This window comes from Schistocerca americana, chromosome X, assembly GCF_021461395.2.
Source record: "Schistocerca americana isolate TAMUIC-IGC-003095 chromosome X, iqSchAmer2.1, whole genome shotgun sequence".
NCBI classification, from domain to species: domain Eukaryota; kingdom Metazoa; phylum Arthropoda; class Insecta; order Orthoptera; family Acrididae; genus Schistocerca; species Schistocerca americana.
In genome coordinates, this window is record NC_060130.1 from 301392380 (window position 1) to 301416081 (window position 23702).

General features: G+C 39.0%; 1 protein-coding gene across 1 annotated transcript in view; it reads right to left on the bottom strand.

Moving 5' to 3' along the window:
• Positions 1 to 23702, bottom strand: part of LOC124555974 (histone-lysine N-methyltransferase trithorax) — a 220142-nt gene that overhangs the window by 24193 nt on the left and 172247 nt on the right. The window contains exons 11-13 of the mRNA XM_047130020.1: positions 23533 to 23645; positions 8546 to 16480; positions 2214 to 2526 (exon numbers count right to left, since the gene is read on the bottom strand). Of these exons, the coding sequence (XP_046985976.1) occupies positions 2214 to 2526; positions 8546 to 16480; positions 23533 to 23645 (8361 nt within the window). The remainder of the gene's footprint in view (positions 1 to 2213; positions 2527 to 8545; positions 16481 to 23532; positions 23646 to 23702) is intronic.

The following is a 23702-nucleotide window of genomic DNA, read 5'->3' on the forward strand; positions in this document are numbered from 1 at the left end:
TCAATTGCCTAAATGTAGGTAGATTGTTTACTTCCAATTTCCTTCACTGATATTGGTCAGATGACATGAGGGGTCAGTGATTTCAAAACAGGTAGAGACAGGGCAGATTGACTCAAGTCGTTTTACGAACCAACCCGGTCCATCTCCTTAGTTTTAACTTTTGAGCAAGAGTAACAGTCATTAGCAAGTACAATATCTTTTTAATTTGTTTACAGCATGTTATATGTCTACTTGTGTATTCCTCACTTCAAATAACTGGAAGTGAACTGACATCTGCCAAACAACCGTTTTTCTCTGCAATTAGGGCATATGTAAATTAACTGTGCATCTTAGGGCCACACTAGTAGTGCAGGAAGTGATTTATTGAGAAAACAACACACAAGGTGGAAAACTTCGTATCAAAATTGGAAACTTTGCATCAACAATGGAAGAACCTATAAGAGTATCCTGGAGGATTGTCAGAAGCTCACAAGCAAAGAGGAAAAAGATTATGCTAATACTTCAACAGTCATTGCTATGGAAAAAGATAGTGAGTTCTTGATCAATAAACAGTTGAATCAGATAAGATCTTCTGAGTTAGCAGAGGCAGTCATGAAGAGCTGAGGGTGAAGTGAATATGCACTGTGTGTCTATGTGCTTATAATTCAAATTTTAGACATAAATATATTTGAATTAAGAGAACTGGAAAACACATTTATGTGTAGTTTTAGAATTAACTGTGATCTCATTTGTCAAAGTACCATCTCGAGGAGTATCTTACAATGCTGCAGGGGTTAACCATTATTGAAAATGGATGGCGAAGCTGTTTATTGCTTGAAAATGTTCGTGTGAGAGAAGCAATTTGATTTGTGACCACAAGAAGAGAATGAAATTTGTGATTTTGTATTTTCCTTATGTTGAGGCATGGTTCTAAGCCACTTCTGAGGCCAAAACACTGTATTTAGTTTTCAGTATGCTCTAATACTTTATACGTGTCAAACTTTCTTGTAGGTTTATAAAAACTGGAAAATTGTTCATCGTACCTGCCTCCCGTTCAGTTTCCATTAAACAGAGGTTTACAAATCCACCTAACCAAGATGATGGATCTCTATTAAAATCTAAATGTTGAAGGAGCTTGCTCTCTGACATACATAGGGATTCATAAAGAACTAAAATACATACAGCTGATTGAATTTTACAAAAAAAGAAGTACAAATGAGAATAGATCAACATCCATAAAATATCCACAATGGCAATGTGTGCCTGTTGAGGACTTAACACTTCCACTACTCGGTGAGTTGTTTCCTTTACTCCTCAATTATTTACGTTCTGTCAGAGCTTTCCATACCACATTTAGGAATTATTCAATAGCCACCACAACTAGGTCTAGATAGAGCCACTGGTTTCTCTTGACAAAAAAAAACTACTTAGTCAATGCAAGAGCATCACAAAGATGTTCAATAAACTCTGGTGGGTGAACCTACGAATGTGTCTCACTTTTGAAACTTTAGTAGTCTACATTACAATATGAATAATGAAATCTATTACCTTGTGGAACATGGGTATTACTTAATTAACCAGACAGTAAAATTAGGAAATTTGGGTTTGTAAAGAGGGGGCATCAAAAATTAAATAATGGAGAAACCAGGATACAGTAATGACAATATTATGAAAAGGATAGTTGCTACTCACCATTATAGTGTTGCAGCATATAGAGCAATATGGTGAGTAGCAACTATCCTTTTCATTACAAGGGTATCAAAAACTGTTATTCTCGTAAACTATCTATGAATGGAATAGTATGTGGAGAAATGATTCTGGTACACCACATACCCCCATCCCCTTTATACAATGCATGCTGCCCACTGGTGTAAATATGTAAATGTTACGTCCTTTTGTCACACTCTTACCATCAATACATTCAACCATCTCCTCATTTTTACCTATACCTCTCATAAGAGGAGGAAGGGGTGGAGGGGAGGGGAAGACAAAATTAAAATAGAAAATTAAGAAATCAGTTCTTGACGTTAACATCCAATGCCTGTTTCAGCGAATAGTTGCAAGTAAGTTTATTTGTTGGAAATAATAGATCTCTTACCATTATTTGACCACAAGTATGACAATATCAAAATTTTAGCTGTATTAAATGATACACAGAAATAAAAAGGTTTTATAATCATCAATACGTATTGCTTACAAAGATATAATAAATGAAACTGGAAAACTTTACTTACATCACAGGAATGATTGATGAACCTCGCTGCATTGCCACGCATAGTAGCATCCACCACTAACTGATCATCAATTCTAAACATGTAGCAACCGATGCCTTTCGATTCATACAATTTCTCCCTCTTGTCTGTAAGAGTTGAACGAATGACTTCACCTGCATACTCTATAACCATCTCACCAGATTCAATATCTCTAAGACAAAACAGTCCTCTTCCATGAATATGGGACTGGTAAACACCAACAGCTTTGTTTGGGTTTGTTCCTTTCAAATGCCGGAAACGCATAGCCATTGGCAGGTTGGAGCTCGTTGCACGCCTGAAATTAAAGATATTTCAATACTCAAAAATGAAACTGTATTATGATAACATCATGTGGAAATTACAAAGTCCTGGTGTGGGCTAAATGAAAACAATGATATCCCCCTTCATTTTTGTATCCAACACTCAACTCAAGAGTACTCCAAACTGAATTCTTTAACACAGAATCTAATCATCCTAAAGGAATAAAATGCAGAAAGGTTGTATGGAACAGTGAATGATTTTCAAGACACAAAATCTAAACTGTGAATTAACTTTGCCTGCAATTGTAATGCAATGTGCAAATACAAATAAGCAAAGTAGCTCACTGTTACCACACAATCTATCATTCTGGGAATGTCTATCACTTTTTGGCGCTTCTTCCAGCAATAAGTGCACTCTAACTGCTATCCTTTATTTCAAAGTTTAATGCAACATGTTTCTGCAACATTCAAATAATAATTCACTATTTCAGTTATTTTATTACACATTACATTTACACATGCTGTCTGGCAGGAATATTCTTGGCATCTTAAAATACCAATTAACTTTCTACCATGAATCAGAGAGCACATGAAAATATAAAAACCATGTAATACAAAGCATAGTGTTGCCCCTATCAGAACAAAAGTTAATAAGAAAGAACGCAATAATAATAATTCAAAGGGTAATAAAATATTTTTCGAAAGAAGAAGAAGAAAAAGATGAAAGACAGAGTAAAACAGTTGCATTCCACCTCTAAGAATAAGTATATCCAGATTAAACAGTAATACCAGTCTCAGAAAGATGATTCCCATGTTTGAAGAAGGGATCAACCCACTCCATGCACATCTGCATATCTCAGAAGAATTTTTTTTAAACTCTTGTAACTTTTACGCATACCTGCTGTGACAAAGTTGGACACACTTGAGATTTTCAGTCTTTGTCAGTGCACCCTTTGGATGCTGTGCTCAAACAAATACTGACTGGATAAAAACATATTTCAGTAGCTATGGTCATTGAGGGCAAAGATTCTTTATCTGTTTCACTCTTTTGACATCCCGATGTGTCATCTCTACTCATCGCAGCTATCACAGTTCCAAGTAGGAGCATGTAGTGCTCTATGGGGGACTGAAGAGAGATGTGATTACGTACACACTTGCTTCTTCACACAAGTCTTATATAGTGCATAATTATCGGAAATATACAAGGGTTGGACAAAAATATGGAAACACGAAGAGAAATGCACACTTGAATGCAAATGCAGATACCAATCAAGCCTTCAGGTTTCGCTGTTATATTTGACCATGAACAGCATTGTGCAATGTTCTCAATGCATTGCAAGTGTCAGTCGTTTTCAGAACAGTGTACTGTGTAGTTGTGAGTGCATTATTTCAGAGCTAAGTGAATTCAAACATGGGCAAATTGTTGGTGCTAGTATGGTGGATGATTCTGTAACCAGGTACCTGAAATGTCTCACATTTCGAGAGTCGCCATATAGAAGATTTATACCACACATAATGAAAGTGGAAAATCATCATCTGCTAAGTCACAATGCAGACAGAAGTGTGTGCTGAGTGATTGTGACAGACACCCACTGAAGAGAATTGTGACAAAAAATAAGGGAACAACACATGCAAAGTGCTGCAGAACTGAATGTCACACTCATCAACCATATCAGCACCAAAACAAAATTAAAGGAGTTCCATAGTGACGCAAATGGATGTAACAGGAAAACGTCGTGCTGAAGCTGTAAAACCTGGACAATGGGGCAACAGAAGAAAGTCATTTGGTTGTACGAGTCTTGCTTCACACTGTTTCTAACTTCTAACTGAGTTTATATCCCAAAAGTGAAACATGGCAGAGGTTCGGTGATGATTTGAGCAGCCATATTGTGGTACTGCATGGGCCCTGTGGGTAATCTACAAGGCCACATTACTCCCAAGGATTGCTTGTCCATCCCATGGTACAATGGTTGTTCCGCAATGGTGTTGCTGTGTCCCAAGTTGACAGCATCCCTTTTTACACAGCTCGCATCATCCAGAACTGGTTTTTAAGCATGAGGATGAATTGTCACATCTCCCGTGTCAACAAGTCACCCGATTTCAATATTATCAAGCATATATGGTCTAGCTCAACGAGTCTGGGGTTCCAAAACACCTGGTATCCTTACTAAGAGGTCTTTATAATAGCCATACGAGGTGCATTCAAGCTCTAAGGCCTCCGATTTCTTTTCTAATTAACTACTCACTCGAAATCGATGAAACTGGCGTTACTTCTCGACGTAATCGCACTGCAGACGTACACATTTTTCACAACGCTGACGCCATGATTCCATGGCAGCGGCGAAGGCTTCTTTAGGAGTCTGTTTTGACCACTGGAAAATCGCTGAGGCAATAGCAGCACGGCTGGTGAATGTGTGGCCACGGAGAGTGTCTTTCATTGTTGGAAAAAGCCAAAAGTCACTAGAAGCCAGGTCAGGTGAGTAGGGAGCATGAGGAATCACTTCAAAGTTGTTATCACGAAGAAACTGTTGCGTAACGTTAGCTCGATGTGCGGGTGCGTTGTCTTGGCGAAACAGCACACGCGCAGCCCTTCCCGGACGTTTTTGTTGCAGTGCAGGAAGGAATTTGTTCTTCAAAACATTTTTGTAGGATGCACCTGTTACCGTAGTGCCCTTTGGAACGCAATGGGTAAGGATTACGCCCTCGCTGTCCCAGAACATGGACACCATCATTTATTCAGCACTGGCGGATACCCGAAATTTTTTTGGTGGCGGTGAATCTGTGTGCTTCCATTGAGCTGACTGGCACTTTGTTTCTGGATTGAAAAATGGCATCCACATCTCATCCATTGTCACAACCGACGAAAAGAAAGTCCCATTCATGCTGTTGTTGCGCGTCAACATTGTTTGGCAACATGCCACACGGGCAGCCACGTGGTCATCCGTCAGCATTCGTGGCACCCACCTGGATGACATTTTTCGCATTTTCAGGTCGTCATGCAGGATTGTGTGCACAGAACCCACAGATATGCCAACTCTGCAGGCGATCTGTTCAACAGTCATTCGGCGATCCCCCAAAACAATTCTCTCCACTTTCTCGATCATGTCGTCAGACCGGCTTGTGCGAGCCCGAGGTTGTTTCGGTTTGTTGACACACGATGTTCTGCCTTCATTAAACTGTTGCACCCACGAACGCACTTTCGACACATCCATAACTCCATCACCACATGTCTCCTTCAACTGTCGATGAATTTCAATTGGTTTCACACCACGCAAATTCAGAAAACGAATGATTGCACGCTGTTCAAGTAAGGAAAACGTCGCCATTTTAAGTATTTAAAACAGTTCTCATTCTCGCCGCTGGCGGTAAAATTCCATCTGCGGTACGGTGCTGCCATCTCTGGGACATATTGACAATGAACGCGGCCTCATTTTAAAACAATGCGCGTGCTTCTATCTCTTTCCAGTCCGGAGAAAAAAAATCGGAGGCCTTAGAACTTGAATGCACCTCGTACTGCAACCATAAAAGTAGATGGTGAATACTCGAAATTTTTTGATGTGACTAACAGCGTCAGATAAGGTTGCATACTGTCACTTCAGCTATACAATATCTATGCAGAGAGTGTAATCAGGAGAGTGCTGGATGGCTGGGATGTTGGGATTTCAATTGGCAGCGGAAAAATTAACAATTTATACTTTGCAGATGATACTACAGGTCATAGCAGGACATGAGGAAGACTTTGTAATCAGGAGTGAGAGATATTAGTCTACACCTTGACCTATAGATAAACGGGGGGGGGGGGGGGGGGAAGAAGAATGGTTATAAATCACCAAGGCATCGATCAAAACCAACTTACAGGATGCTTAAGGAATCTGGAGATAGTGAGTGATTATGTATACCTAGGCGCTCTGATCAATTCCAAAGGAAAGTGTGATAAAGAGATAAGAAGACAAATCATTTCTGGCCGAGCCGCAATGGTCAAACTCACTAAGATATGGCAGAATCGGGCAATATCCAAGACAATGAAGATGTGCTTGTTAGAAGCATTGGTGTTTCCTGTATTCTTATATGGATGCAAGATCTGGACCATGAAAGGTAGTGATAAGAACCGCATTGATGCCTTTGAGATGTGGTGTTGGCGAAAATGCTACATGTATTGTGGACACAAAAAAGAACAAATAATAGAAGAATTTAAAATCACAAGAAGGTTATCTTCTCGTCTCAGACAAAGATACCTTCAGTTCCTTGGGTACATCTTGAGAAGGAAAGGGGATAATTTAGAGAAGACCAACATGCAGGGAAAAATTGACAGCAGGAGACCACGTGGGAGAGCAGCAAACAGATGGTTGGATCAAGCGAAGAAGATTAACAGCCTGCAGCTTCACGTCATATTAAGAAAGGCCAAAGATCGCTGTGAAAGGAGACATCTGTCTAAAGTTTCAACTACATAAGAATGAATGAGAAAATGAGGTCACGACACTCAGCAATGAGTAAAAACTAATGATGAATGGGCTAAAAAAAACCATTGTTGGCAGTTTTTTTTCCAATGTATGTCAACGTTTTCCTCAGTTTGTAAACTATTGGAAAGCAGTAGGGGAATGAAATTTTATATTGTAAGTTGTTATGTGCAAATTTCAGGCTTATTCCATAATTACATCCAGAGATATAAAAAGCAAAAATTCATATTTCTCCACAAGTGTCCTTTTTTTCCCCACTTTGCTTCACATTATCCACATAAAAACTGATCAAAAATTTGTGTTATTATTTTGCTTAAGAGAGTGCAAAAAGTTGTACAAGGTGGCCAAGTTTTGTTTCTTTCAAGTTGCTGGAGACTATGCATCAAAACTGCCAAACAGTCAGGGATACTCTGTTGAAAGCTGTGCTATGGGGTCAAACAAATGACTATATCTCTGCCAGTATTATATTAGCAAAAGTGTGTTCATTGGGAACATGTGTGAATGTTCACACAAAAATTTCAGCTAAATCAGTGATGTTCATGGGTGAACTACTTCCAAAATTAGACCACTTGTCACGGAATGGCCCAAAGAGAAAATCAAGTTTCACCGTTTCTTTTATGTACCTATCACATCTAAGCCGCTGTGAATGTGATGACTATTTTCATCCTTATGAATGTAAATAAGTATTCTACATTGCTTCAAAATGAACTAAATTTTCCATTTCTGCAGTTTATAGAGAAAACAAGAAATGGATCATAGGATAACAAGAGAGTGTTCACAGTTTCTCTGCACAAGCCTTCTTACACACCAACACACATCTGTAAAGCCCACAGTGTTTTTATCCCAGTGGTAGTTGTTAGGTCTCTATTCAATTTTCATTTTTTTCCTTTTCTGTACCAGATGCACTGTTTGCTCATGCTATGTTACAATAATAGAGAGGTTATTATATCATTACTGTCAAAATTATTTCTATATTATTGCTTAATAGAAGTAGTTGTTTTACAGTGTATGTGATGAAACCCCCCCCTCAACCCCACCCTCCCCCCCAATTTAACAGTAGATGATATCATGAAATTATAAATTGGTTACATAGAATAGATTAATAAATTCACACTTAGTTGCTATTACAGCATATTTGTAATAAATAGAATTTAAACATTGGAAAGAGTAAAGATAGCCTCTTGCCATATAACCAAGGCACATACTGACGACTCAACATACAGTTAAGTTCTTGGGCATGTCACCTTCAATGCTAGTGAGTGAGTGAGTGAGAGTGTGTGTGTGTGTGTGTGTGTGCGCGCGTGTGTGTGTCGATGCGTGTGTGTGAGAGAGAGAGAGAGAGAGAGAGAGAGAGAGAGAGAGAGAGAGAGAGAGAGAGAGAGAGGGGGGGGTGTCTTGGTCCAAATGGATGACCGCCCCCCCTTCTTTTTTTCTTATTGGTGCCTCCGTTATTGCTCAGAACTTTATATAGTGAGTTGTTATTTTTACTCTTTCTGTTGTTTTTATTCCACCTAGGAAGAATGGATTTTTTCAGTACCATATTACTACTTAAGTAATTACATAAATGCATGACACTACAATATATCACAAAACCTACCTGTTACTCATTAACTCGCTGTCATTTTGTTGAACAAATTTCGGAGGGTTCCTGTGGCTGGAGGCCAGCCAACTAAACATGTCATAAGGTCCTCGAGATTTAAAAGGTTCAGTCCTAATGCATCCACTTTTATTAGGAGGTGGCAAAGTGTCCAAGTCATCCTCTGGTCGTGATGTCCGTTGTTTGTGGTAACGAGGTTTGTATTTCACACATCGACCAACTCCTGGTAATTGTTCAACGAGATATCTAACAGCATTATGCTTCAAGCCGAGAATCTGTAAACTTTTCTGCGTCAAACTAAATGGATTCTGTGGTAGTGGTGGCATTTTGTTCACAATTCGAGCATTCTGAACAGCATCAAACACTTTCTGCCATGCCTCACTAAACGATTTTGAAGTGCAACAAAAACCATCTTGAGAACAGATTTCATACATAATATAAGATGATTTTTCTTCAGAATTTTCTCCATTACAGTATACTGGTGACGTGTCCATACTGTCATCACCACCATTATCATCCTCGTCACCACTATCGTCTTCATTCTCATCCTCGTCACCTTCGTCACAACCATTGTCACCATTTTCTTCCTCTTCCTCCTCGTCGTCATCTTCACAACATTCGGTATCGTCATCCTCTTCATCATTGTAACCATTGGTACCACTGTCATCGACATTCTTTTCAGTAGTCAAATCACGTATATCTGGCCTACTGTCTTTCTCAATACTGCCACCAGTATTACAATCACTGTGAGTTCCAAATCTGCTATAAGCATCACCAGCATTATCTTCATCACTGACATCCATGTAGTTGCCCCTGTTATTGGTAGCACTTCTGCCGCCGCCGCCGCCGCCGCCGCCGCCGTCGCCGCCACCACCACCGCCACAGCTACTGCCATCACAGTCATCTTTTGGCAATGGAGATGCTGCTCTTTCTTTTTCAGTGTCACTGCTATATACAGACACATCAGCATTTACTTGTGGAACAGTGTTGCATGTGAAAAAGGATTTCCTCTCTTCTGGACAATTTGTCTGAGTGTGCAGTCGTGCCACATTCTGTTCATCATATTGTGGGCTGCTGACAGAAGTGTTACATTCTGATGAAGGCTTTCTTTTCGGAGAACGGTCCAAGCTGATTCCAGAGGTACACTCTACATCCTCCTCCTCGTCTCTGTTCACAAGTACAGCTTCTGCAAACGTATCGCTTTCCATGTCATCAACAAACTTAACATTCTGCAGCTTCAAAATACGGCTTTCGTCATTTGTTAGAGATGTACTGAACTTTCCCTGCTTTTGCAAAATAGGTTTTGATGAAGATAATTTGTCAGATAAATTACTAGCTTTAACTTTGATATTATTATGTCTGTTTACAGCTGTTTTAGAGGGTGGGATTGCGTCAGTAATGTGTAACACTGACCTGCCGTTCCCTTCTTTATCTGGCTCTTCAACTGAATTATCATTAACTGGACTGGTTTGTCTAGTAGCCAATCTTTTGTATTTTCCATGTGACAGTGTTTCCCTCTTGCAGGGAGATTCTGTTACTTTGTGTCCAGGGCGTCTACTGATGACTGTAGGAGCTGACGTATTGAACGTGGACGTATCATTATTGCAAAGTTGCTCTTTAGAGGAAGGATTGTGGTTATAGCTAATTGCTCGATTTGGCAAATTAGCAATACATTTTGGTTCATTATATTCTGTGCTAACTTCTAGAGTGTGGTCCGGTTCTCTATTGATTACCCACAATTCGCTAGGATTATTTGTCAGATGTGCTGGAATATCCGAAGATTTTTGATTAAAACTGAGAGCTCCGTCTTCCGTTACTACATGCGTCAGCACTTGTCCTCCTATTGCTGCCTCACAGCGCTTCTTACATGCACAGCAAACATCAAATGCATAGCAATACACACATGAACAGCAAATTTGGTTTTTCTTTCTTGTTGACACTGATTCTGCACGCTTTGTAAGGATAGTGGTATTAGATTGCAGACATGTGCAGAATATCTGATGTCCACTGTTTTCAGACAGCTGCTGCTCTGCTTGGATAAGGCAGTCCTCACGGTCAGACTGTGACTTGCCTGAACATTTGTCACAAGCATTTCTGACAGGTGACGCAGGAGGACTCGTGTTACCACCACTGGTAACACATCTAGGTGTTATAATTCTTGCCATTTCAAAACGTGTGTGGGCACCAAGTCTAGGATTCATGATCTTTGTTTTATCATAGGGCGTGTTGACACCAGTGCTTACGCGCCTGGGTGTCATTATCTTCGGAAATTCAGAATCGGCGTTAACAAAGTTGCTCACACGTCTGGGCGTCATGATCTTCGGAAATTCAGAATCGGCGTTAACAAAGTTGCTCACACGTCTGGGCGTCATGATCTTCGGAAATTCAGAATCGGCTTTAACAAAGTTGCTCACACGTCTGGGCGTCATGATCTTCGGAAATTCAGAATCGGCGTTAACAAAGTTGCTCACACGTCTGGGCGTCATGATCTTCGGAAATTCAGAATCGGCGTTAACAAAGTTGCTCACACGTCTGGGCGTCATGATCTTCGGAAATTCAGAATCGGCGTTAACAAAGTTGCTCACACGTCTAGGTGTAATGATCTTTGGAAATTCAGAATTTGTGCTAACACATCTTGGTGTCATGATCTTTGGAAATTCAGGTTTTGTGCTAGCACATCTCGGTGTCATGATCTTTGGAAATTCAGGTTTTGTATCGTTTGACATATCAAAGGATGTGTTCACACCAGTGCTCACACATTTAGGTGTTATGATCTTTGGAAATTCAGGATTTATGCTAACACTACTGCCCACACATCTAGGTGCCATGATCTTTGGAAATTCATGATCAGTGCTAACACTACTGGTCACACGTCTAGGTGTCATGATCTTTGGAAATTCATGATCTGTGCTAACACTACTGGTCACACGTCTAGGTGTCATGATCTTTGGAAATTCATGATCTGTGCTAACACTATTGCTCACACGTCTAGGTGTCATGATCTTTGGAAATTCATGATCTGTGCTAACACTACTGCTCACACATCTTGGTGTCATGATCTTTGGAAATTCAGGTTTTGTGCTAGCACATCTCGGTGTCATGATCTTTGGAAATTCAGGTTTTGTATCGTTTGACATATCAAAGGATGTGTTCACACCAGTGCTCACACATTTAGGTGTCATGATCTTTGGAAATTCAGAAATCGGGCTACCATTATTGCTCACACATCTGGGTGTCATGACCTTTGACATTTCAAAACACGTATGCCCACCACTGTTTACACACCTAGGAGTCACAACACTAGACATTTCGGGGGCCACATCAACACTGGTGCTCGCACATCTGGGTGTCACAATCTTTGTCATTTCAGGGATTGTTCGCCTGCGATTCTCGCTTCTCATAACTGTCTTTAACGTAACTGATGTACACGTGCTAGATGATTCAGGGTATTGAACAGCTTGATCTTCTGTGCACACTTGTTGAACTGGCAAGAAAGAGTGATCATACGAAGGCACTTGCATGCTGACAGTCGAAGGTGGGCAGTTTACGTACTCTGTATTTCTAACAGGAGAACTAGAAATAGGAGTTTGTTGGTTAATAATAAGGTAACTTGGCTGGACTTCCACAACAGGTTCTAATGTTAATTCAATTACAGATCCTAATTTGCTAGCCTGAAACACTTGTGTCGTAGTTGCTGAAAAACTGCTACTCGCAGCAACCACACCAGGTAGAGCAGCAGAGACAAGTTGGCTCGAAGACATAACTGTATTACTGACTACTGTCTCATAATTTGAAATATACATAGGCTGTCCAGCTAAATACATTCCTCCTGGCTGTGTCCCATACATGTCCACAGATGGCGTACAACCAATCATTGTCTGCTCTGCCGAGACACAATGAACCGCATTTTGCTGTGTGGGAGGAAGTACTGTCCCAAGAAATGCAGAATGGGGAGCTGGTGACGGGATATTTGGCATCAAGGGAAGCCTCACAAAACTTTCTGGTGCCTGAACAGGGTAATTTCCTGAGACTAAAGGATTTGCACTGACAAACTGTTGTTTGTTATACCCATTCGTATGTGTATCAATAGTTGCAACCAGCTGTAAGTTCTGTCCTGTTTGTTGCTGGAAAGCTTCAATAAATGTAGGAACAACGCTTGGAGATGGTACCTGCTGCATTATTACTGCTGGTGCATTAGAATGCTGACTAGACTGAACCTGGACATAGCTGTTACCCTGACACAGATGCTGTTGATAATGCGGATCGGTATCTACAATCGACGTATGGGTATTCACCCCGTCGACCACATTACTCTCAACTTCAAACTTCGAGGATGACTTCAATTTCAGTCTTTCAAGTACAGGTGAGTTCTGAGGAGGTGTAGCAGAGCACTCAACACTTTCACTCCGCATAGACAAATCTGTGGCATCAGTCTCTCCCAGAACACTTTCACCTACATTACAACAAGATTCAGTTGTATCAAACTGCTGCTTTTTGGTGCATTCTTCCTCACTAGAGCGTGTATTTTCTGAATCACTTTCACTTGTCGAAAGCATAAAATCGTTGCAGCATGTTGACAAATGGCGCTCAAAACTTTTCTTTGTCCTGTAGGTACAGCGACACTGAGTGCAGCGCACTGGCTCTTCTTCAGTATCATATGTCTTGTACCAACTCTTTCCGTGCGCCTGGCTCGAGCTAGAGCTACAGTTACAAACAGCTCCAAAATTACCTCCAGAATTAAAATCTGAACTGCAACGTTGACATTGGCCACAACTTCTCAATGATGAGGAACTTGCTTCGTAAGCACAGTCTGACAGCTTTTCATCATCAGAACGAGGAGATCGACCACCTTCACTGCCACTGCTACTCAAGGGATCGACAGTACCATCTAACTGGAGGAATCTTGTTTGTGGGCGGCCGTTCCAAGGTAGGAATTTGTTTTCCTTCCCTTCTTCCTTTGTGAGTGTGACTTTCCCCTTACTGCTGTCCGACGGCGACTCCTCATCGACTCCGCACTTGAGTTCTGCGGGTGACTCAGTTGCAGTAGATGAAACACCCGACGGCGGTGATCTTGAAAGTGTTACGTGACCACATTCTGGCAAGCGCAATTCCTGCAAAGTATGTGATGCATCTGAATCAACAATAACAACAAAAGGATTTTCACACACACTCCTTCCAACGGTGTGAGATAATTTCCGTCTTTTGTATGCCGAAGAGTAGTTTCCATCAGGTTTACAATTCCATGTCGTACTACACGCTCGTTTCCGTCTCTTAGGAGGTTCATCAGATGTAATGTCGACAACATTATTGTGCTTTGTTCTTCTCAGTTTCATTCTCTTGGTTCGTTTTACTTTATTTTTACTCAAACCGGCATTCTCTGCAGACTTTTGCTTTGAAAGAGTGCTCCTGTGGCACAAATCATCTTGATCTTGCACACTCACTTCTAGAAAACCAGGTTTTTTGGTGTTAGCCTCATCTGTACTACTAATTTCTTTTTCTGTCACTGATGGATCATTCCCATAAAATCCATCACTTTTCTCCATAGCCCCCATTTCTTCATATACCATCAGCTTCGGTAATATATCCTGCATTGAAATGCCATCTATAAGGTCGTGAGGCAGATCTTCAAAAATAGCTTCTTTTAGTTCAGGAGGCAAAAGATCAGCTGCATTTTGTGAGTCATGAAGTGAATTCTCATCAACATCTTTACTGCTCACAATGTCTAACATGTAATTGACAACCTGATAAACAATTTTATCATCAAGTGAATGACACTTTCGCTTATTCTGATACTTGCGGTACGGAATTCGTCTTTTAAATTTGGAAAATTTCTTCTGGTTAATTTTAGAAGATAATTTTGAGTTATCTTTCAGATTCTTTGTGTCATTTGTTTTAATTTCATGTCTCCATTTGGAAATTTCATTAAGTTTTTCCTCGACTACATGCCTTTCTTGACTATGATCTACTGTCATGTTTTTTCCACAGTCAGGAGACTGAGGTACATTTTTATTACATAGCACAGTTTTAATGTGATATCGAACTATTCTCCACGGTTCTATCGAAGACCAAAATAATCTTGTACACGAAAACCCATTTGGTATAATAGCCTCTGGAGTATCAGAAACTTCACTAACAAATTCTCCTATATTTTCAACTGAAAGTGAACCAATCATTAACCTAACCTTTTTAGGTTCAGCAAACTTCTTCTTTTTACGGTCTAGTTCCACATAAATTGGGCGGCATATTTCAAAATCTGATTCATTGTGCAGAACTTTACCAGTGGCACCTTTTGCATGGGATGGGCAGAAAACATTTTTGTCATCCATAAAAGTGCAATTCACTTTCCTCGCACAGGGGAAATGGAAGGTTTCTGGACAATTTCGTGTGCAACATCCTACACTTGCACCTCTTTTTCCACAATGATCACATCGTATCTGACGGCCTCGAGACATTGCACTGTGAACATTCTGTAGTGATCCATCTATTTCCTCAAACACTTCTGCTGACCACAGAGCACAGTTTGTGTGTGCCCATTCATTCTGTCCACAGTACAAAAGTCTGCCTTCTTCAGCGGGCAACCCATCACCAACACCTTTACAAAGGACACAAACTCTATTATCCTGGACAGAATACCCGCTGTAGAAATCATCTAAGGATTTCCCTAACATTTTATCAGGAACAGCATGAAAAGAATCATCCAATATTGACACTTCCATTGAACTATTATGATCATCACTGCTAGATTTTTCTGAAATGATTCTTCTCCTCTTACTTGGTTGTGAGTTACGTTCACAAACAGGATTATTTGAAACACGTGCAAATTTAGGATTAAACCATGGGAAAACTTCCTGCATATTGTGATAATATAGCTGAAGTAAATCAGAGCAGTGAGATTTATTTAGGATGTCTTCCATTTCCTGATGAAACTGCAGAACTGATGTGTACTCACTGGAATTAACTTTATTTTTTACAGACAGAAATGTTAAGGATGACTTGTGTTTCAAATTTTCCAAACAGTTGCATTCAAGAAACTCATCCTTTGGTATATCATCATTGCACAATTTCTTGGAACTGGCCTCAGTAAAATTTTCAAAGCTCCTGCTGCTGCTACACTGTTCTAATGACAGCAAACGGCTGGAAGCTACAAAACCCAAACATGATAATGCATGTTCCTTCAGCTCCTCTGCATCATTTCCCCCACAAATTTTCAATTCTTCATCAGTGCTGCTAATGCCAGAATCACTTGTAGGTGTCGCAAGTGAAACCTGATGCACTTTGGAAGGCGATTTAGTAGTATCGAAGGCAGAGGTATCAGGTAATTCTGTACACTGAACATCAACTTTAACTGGGAAAAGTGAGTTTTGCAAGTCCTTGGAAACACAGTCCTTTACGCGAACAGAACATTCTTTTAAGTTATATTTCTCTCGCCAAAGTCTAAGAGAGTTTTCTGACAGGTATGGTACAACAGTTTGCCCTTGGGAGTGAGGAAAACATTTTTCATCTGAACAGCTATTATGCAAATTATATTCACGATTTGACAATCTCTGATCTCTGGCACAGATATTGTCACGTTTTGAATCTGGCAAAAATTCATTGTTGTCATCATCAACTTCATACGTCGTTTTTACTTCCACACTATATTCTACATTCTCAACATGCAGATCTGTAATACTGAGAAATGTGTTGTCTTCACAATTTGAGTCAGTCTTTTCACCCAAGCACATATTTCCAATGGCAGTGGGATCCGAATGTGTATTTATGTTATCATCATCTATTAAATTGGGATGATATTCACAGTGTTTCTTTGGACTGCATCTGAGCATCGAATAAGCTTTACGATTTTTGCTCAGTAACTTCAGCACAGTTAGGTATCCTGCTTTCATCTCTTCTTCAACAGCATACCACCATGGAGCAGGAGGCTTCTCACAACACTTCCTGTAGAGAAGAAAAAGGGATTACTAAATATTTGAAAAGAGAGAGCACTGAACAATGTTTATAACTATAAGGTGAGAAAGCACAGAAGCCAGCCAGGATAATTTTTTAAAAAAATGTTCATTTTATATTGGAAATTATACACCTACAGGGGAGGGGGAGGGGAAAAAAGAGGGGGGGGGGGGCAGATGCTGTTAAAAGGACATTTTACAATGTGTAAGGGTCGAATAGACTATATCCATTTATCACATGTACAAAAATTTGGAAAGTTATTGGTAAAATGTGCTACAGTCTTCCTTATTAATGTACATTTGTCATATCAACGGTATGCAATGAAAACCTCATAAGTCGATTTTATTAAATTCTGCAATTGAAGCAAAAACAGTTTCTTAAAAAAATAAAATGGTTTCTTAAAAATAATGTAAAGCAATACAAAAAGTTGCTACATGTGTAACTGTATAGTAGAAGTCCAGTTACTGACAGATTAGAGAAATCTGAGTACTTTCAAATCTTCCTTTGATTATGGAGTCACTGGTTACAGCAATTACAAGTTTTCACAGACAGATGGACTTATGAGGTTTTCACTGACTGCCACTGATATACTGCTTTGTGCAATCTAAAGTTTTAAAAATTATGAAGTTTGTAATCTGCCACTGCTTTCATACTCTGCAAGCCACAAAGTGTTTTATGATGCACACAGGTCCCTCATGTCAGTTTCACTTGTAAATGCACTCCCTTACCCGTTCTGCAAATTGGTGCTTCTTGTAAGGTACATCTTGCCTGCAAGCCCCCCTTCCCCGCCCCCCAATTTTATAACCACACGAATGAAGGTGAGCACTACATTCATAGAAAAACATTGTGAAATTTTGAAGGTCAACTTTTTGTAAGCCATTTACGTTATCTTGTCATCTCTCTGATGCTCAAGCATCAACCACATAAACCCATCACAAATTATACAATTCTTCCAAAATTATCACCTTATTTTCTTCTTTCTTTCTTGGAGACTAAAAGTATTAAATGGTTGGAGAAAGCCAATGGGAGTCCAACCTACATCCTTCACACAAGGGCATGTGTTACACACACATTTAACAGCAACTTTTACATAGAGAAAACATATATTTAGGCTGAGAGGGAAGCAAACCAATAGAGCTTTCTGTAGCCAAAACCATCAAAATTTGAAGTGTACAATTACTGATATTTTCGAAACAAATAAAAATCAGAATATCTTGATAGATCACTGCAGACAAAAATGAAACAATAAAACAAAACTACCACAGAACAAAGGGGCTAGTTTAAAATGGCTGCAGAATATTAAAAAGTTATACAAAGGAGAAAACAATGAGAGAAGAAAGTTAGAGGGAAAAGTAATCTTTCTAGCCATCTACGGTGTTCAAAATGAAAATGGTAAAAGACAAGTATAAAGTTCCTCACGTACTAATAATTTTGCACATTAATAATCTACAATAGGTAACCGTATGTACAACTACAATGATCTTCGACAGCATAGATTCTCAGCCCCAAAAGTGTATAGGTTATGAAAAAAACCCTGCAAATTTACAGCAATACTAAGTTATCACCACAGGATTGGTGATTAGCAGAAGCACAGAAAAGTCATTCCTGATGACAGTATGAAGATGTACAATCTTTGTATCTACTACCTACTAATATTTAATGCACATAGTGATAGGGAGGTACTCCATTCTTCTAGAATCTTTTAAAATATCCCACACAGAAATAGTGACATAATATTAGTATGAGACATATCCAGATGTAACGAAAATATTACACAGAGTAAGTAATATCATAATTTTTACAATATCTGGCGTCTTCTGGTTCCTTTTGCATGTGGGCATATGAAGTATCATTTGGTAAGGTCAGATTTCTTCCCTGTAAACAGCTCAGATTCCAAGAATGCCGTGATGGTTAACTCAAAGTGGTTGCAGTATGGGGGAGGAAAAGTATGATAAAAAGAGAATGCTTGCCCTGAATTTAATTACAAACCCTCTGCAAAGGTAAATAATTCAAAACTGATCTTGCTACAGGCCCTTCACTTGTAAGTTACCAACTAATTCAAGACTGAAATCTGGCACAAAAAAAAAAACAATGAACGTTTACACAACAATCAAAAACAAGTATCTTTTCCCACACTAAATACCCCACAATAGCCTGAAGGAACATGCAGTACTTAGTTGCCAAAATTCAATTTGTTTCTTTACCATCATTTCTTGTTCTGTTTTATGGCCCTGTTACTTCCCTACTATTTTTATTAATTTGGTCTGTATGTGCTCACAACTCTGTTTGTATACTTAATTGCTTTTTCTGTTGTGTAAACCATTTTAATTCTGACTAGGCCTTTTATAATCACACAGTGGTTTGTATCTTAAAGATACAATCTGTGGTCATTTTTATGTAATGTATTTACCCAAATGCAAGCTGACATTATTTGCAATTTTCATGGTCCAAAAATGTATCTGCAGCTTAGACTCAAGGCAAAGTCGAAGGAAGTTCTGAAAAATGCCACTAGAAGCCTCTGCAAGCAGTTATTTTGCCACAGAAGCCATTGTCTTAATACTTTGAGTATTGAATGCTAAGTATTTTTTATCAGGGAGGAAATTCAAATTTAATATAGCTCATCTTTAAATTTAGCAATTTTTCAAATATTTATAGCAATACACAAATGAACCCCTCTATACGCACGACTCTCCCCCCCCCCCCCAACCCCCCCCCCCACACACAAAAATATATATCAAAACAGATGTTTTTAAGAAACCTGCAGAAGTTGGCAAGCATGGTAAGCGCAGTTTTGCATTTCAACAGCTCCAGTTCCATTCGGAAGGTGCCGGCACACACTGATGCACATTGAGCCATTTCTTAATGCTGCTAATATTCATGATGTAACAATAAGAAATGTTTCACTGCCTTAAATTAATTTCATATTCGTGAGTACCAATAATTTCCACATCTGAACAAGAGGGTCCTTATAAACAAGCTTTTACATAACCTTGTTACTTCCATGAGAGACTTCTACTATAGCACATGACTGACATGAATCATATGTTATACACACTGCATGCAATGAGTGAAACTTTCCCACTGCATCACTCCCCCTCCTCTCTTGTTTTTTCCATTGACCCCTAGGAGAATGAGAGCAGTGCTTGCTCAACATTTTGAGACAATACATTTGGATTTCACCCCTTGCTTCAGGCTACTTTAGTACTTTTGTAAAGTGCCAGGTTTTAGTCTACCATGATTAAACATGTTCATTATACTGTGAAGTTGAAAAGAGAAGTGATGGCTGGTGTTATACATTAGAAGTTGTGCTGAATGATCCTGTTAGGTAACACTGACAGACGTGCTTACCCATGAATGCAGAAATTATCCAAGTGAAAGTACACGGAGTTGCTCAATAGCAGAAAATCATGAATTTCAAAGGAATCCGCAATTGGGTTGCCTGAATCATAAAAAATTGAGGATTTTCTCTTCGTAGGCACATTTCAATTGCACAGAAGCTGCCAGAAAACTATGAGGAAAAACTCGTTGAATTTCAACATTTCATAATCAGAAGGTGCACCAAAAATAATTATCTTCCTCGTCAACAATTTAGGAAGAGACAGATTGCTACTCTCCATGAAGAAGACACGTTAAGTGGCAGACAGGTACAAATAAAAGACACTTACACAAAGCTTTCGGCCACAGCCTTCATCAGCAAAGGAGAAAAACACACTGTTCATAAACACAAGAAAGCAAACCTCATGCACACGTGACCACCAACTCCAGAAGTGCAGTGGTTTGTATCTTAAAGATAACACCTCATCTGTTGTCATTTTTTATATACTGTATTTTCCCAAATGCAAGCCAACCTTATTTCTAATTTTTGGTGTCCAAAAATGTAGCTGTGGCTAAGACTCGAGGCAAAGTCTAATGGCATTCTGGCCCAAGCTGCCTCAGATGGCAGTCGTGTGTGTGAGGTGAGCATTCTTGTGTGTATGAACTATGTGTGTTTCTGTTTTGTTGACTGTACACAGCAATCTATCTTTTCCTACATTGTTGGTATTCCTATATGGAGCTTCCATTATCTTCTTAGTCAGATAGGTAATGTGGACCAAACTCTGGTATATTTCGATATGCCAAGAAATTACATCCTAGAAGCAACTGGAGAACAAAGATGTCAAGATAATCTCTGTAGGTGCTGAAATGCAGCGCACGTCTGTCATGCTTGCCTGCACAGCCAATGGCCACAAACTGCCACAATTCAATGTTTTTAAATGCAAGAAGTTACCTAAGTCCGAGGTATTTCCAGAATGTGTTATTGTACATGCTAATTAATGGCTGGTTCACAGAGGACTTGGTTTAGAGTGGATTAAACTTGTATAACAACATCGTACTGATGCCTAGCTAGGTTTGCCAAACATGCTGGTACCAGATTCATATGCTAGTCATACTACCCAGCTGTAAAGAGGAAATCAGTAGAGAGTAGAACAGATTTAGCTGTAATTCCAGGAGGGATGACATCAATTTAACAGCCATTAGATGTCTGTTTCAAAAAAACCATTTAACGACAGACTTAAAAATATGTACACACAATGGCTAACAAAAGAAGCTCAGCAGTTAACACCTACACGAAGTGTTAAGCATGCCAGCTTGTCTCAAGTGTGTGAGTGGATAGACCAATCTTTGAAATGTGTACTGAATAAAATTATCTATCACGCATTTAAAAAATGATAGGTTTCTAACTTTCACATTTCATCGAAAATCAATTTTCTTGGTAGATAGGCGACGGTATCCAGTCAGTCTGTGAGCCTATGCTACTACGAATGAGAAAGACAGTGTGTGTGTGTGTGTGTGTGTGTGTGTGTGTGTGTGTGTGTTTATTCTACTATGAGTTGTAAATTTGTATTCTTGTATGCCACATTTTTGGGGGCTTCTCTGTAGCGCGACTTGCCTGTGACATCACCGCTCACAGCCCACTTGCATGTAGTACCTATTACAGCTGCCATAATTTGTTTGTCGAGCAACACTGACTGATGTAGGAGATACTGTAGAAGAAACATTTTCCATAATGATGACAATACTTACAGTTCACACTTTGTATGGATCACTTGTGCTGGAAATCATTCTGTGTAGACAAATATACTGCTTAGAATGTTAAAAAAGTAATTGAATCTAGATGATACAAATTAGTGTCTTTAATACATAGATTGCTCTTCGCCAAATTTATATCCTTTAAATCAACTGTGATGCTGTGTGTCAAGCCAAAATGTACCTTTCTTGGATGAAAACACTATACTTTGTTGAAAGAAATAATACTTCAGATGAAATTCATGTGATATGAAAAGACTGACGTATGACTCAAACACGAGATATGGTAGAGTCTGCTAAAGTCTTAGAGGCCCCAATTGCAATAGCCCCACAAGGAATATTTTGAAAGATATCGCGGATCTTCACTGCTGTCACTGTTTGTGATGTAACGATAATTTTAAGTGTCCAATAAGCTAAAGTTGATTCCATGTGAATTACTAAAATTAATACAACTCTCCACAAGTCCCTGAGAGGTGGAGCCACTATGATTAACCATATCTGTTTTGATTTTTAAATACAACTTGAAATAAGGCATGTACCACGGAGACACAATTCAATCACACTGCTCATGGCTGACGTGCCACCAGAGCGTAATTTATGAGAGCAAGCACACTGATGTCGCTGTGTTCGTGCCACGGTGTGTTTTGTTATTTTGAAAATATGTTTTTATGCACATTCTCCTTTCAAATAGAGATTCACCGTATGTTGTGCAATACCAGTAACCAAATGTTTGTTACTTTTTTTTATATTTACATGCAGAAAATAAAGCTATTTCAATCTACTTCTGATAAAATAGTGCATCTAGATACAATTTGCTGTGAAATAGCATTTATTAGTTAAGTTCGCATTTTGAGGTAAAATTTGCATCTAAATTCACATTTATCACAAATGAGAATTTTTCTGGTCCCTAGTATACTTGTGAAACTGAAAAAGCATTGTAATTTTGTTTGTATTTTGTACAGCCAAAATCACGAAAATGAAAAAGCACATGGACAAACTTTCCTTAGACGCAAAGCATTAAGTGGACAACAGTACACAGTGATGTTTTTAAAACCTAACACTGCACATGAGGAAGCACCATGGGCCTAATTATTTTCAAAATATATGAAAAAATTACCATAAAAGCAATAACCCTGTGTCAAATTAAAGGGAATCAGCTACTACACATTTCACACTCCATTATCCAGCAGCAAAGCGAGATCCTACAGAAAAATATCTGTGAATGAAACAGAATAAAGAACTGCACTTGGAAGCAACACCACCAGACAAAGACAATATTGAGAAATTTTCATCAGGGAATGATATGTAGCAATATCACAACTATATGCAAAGTAAAAATGACAAAAAGATCTAAAAATCACAGTGGAAATCAATATTGCCTGGTAATGAAGAATAAGTCTCCAATTGTGATAATTTCATTGAGTGCTAACAGAAGATCAATATATTTGGACACTAAGAATCCTTCTTTAAGGAAGAAATCTGGTACAGTTGAGTATGTATGGACTTCCTTTCCATAAATTCCTAGGAAAAATGTACAACACAAAACTGTATAGTGCGATCCAAAATTTGCCGAAAATGGTGATGAAAAGTGAGACCATTACTGGACTGAAATGTCGCGTGTGCATGGATTGAAGACAATGAGAATTTGCTTGACCATACCAATCAGTAACGACAAATTTTGAGTAGGGGAAAAAAATAAATAAATAAGGTGTGTGTGTGTGTGTGTGTGTGTGTGTGTGTGTGTGTGTGTGTGTGTGTGTGAGAGAGAGAGAGAGAGAGAGAGAGAGAGAGAGAGAGAGAGAGAGAGAGATTGCTATGATAAAGCAAATTTTCCTTGTCTTCAATCCAAAACTTAACCAGATAAATGCATTCCCTTTTCTCCAGATACCAAACACAGACACAAACAAAACAGTTTAAGTCCTTTCGTTAAATAATTTTCACAGAATTACTGTTACTATTTCAAATTGCAAACTTACCTGCAAATAAATTCTACAGTATCTGGAAGGTAGCTGAGTATATGATATTTTTCATCTGAAAGTCCTTCACATCTTGAATGGACCCAGCAATTGCATTTCACGCACTCCATCATCTAGGGTAAGACAGTATCACATATTACATACAGAACAGAGCATAAAGCATAACAAAA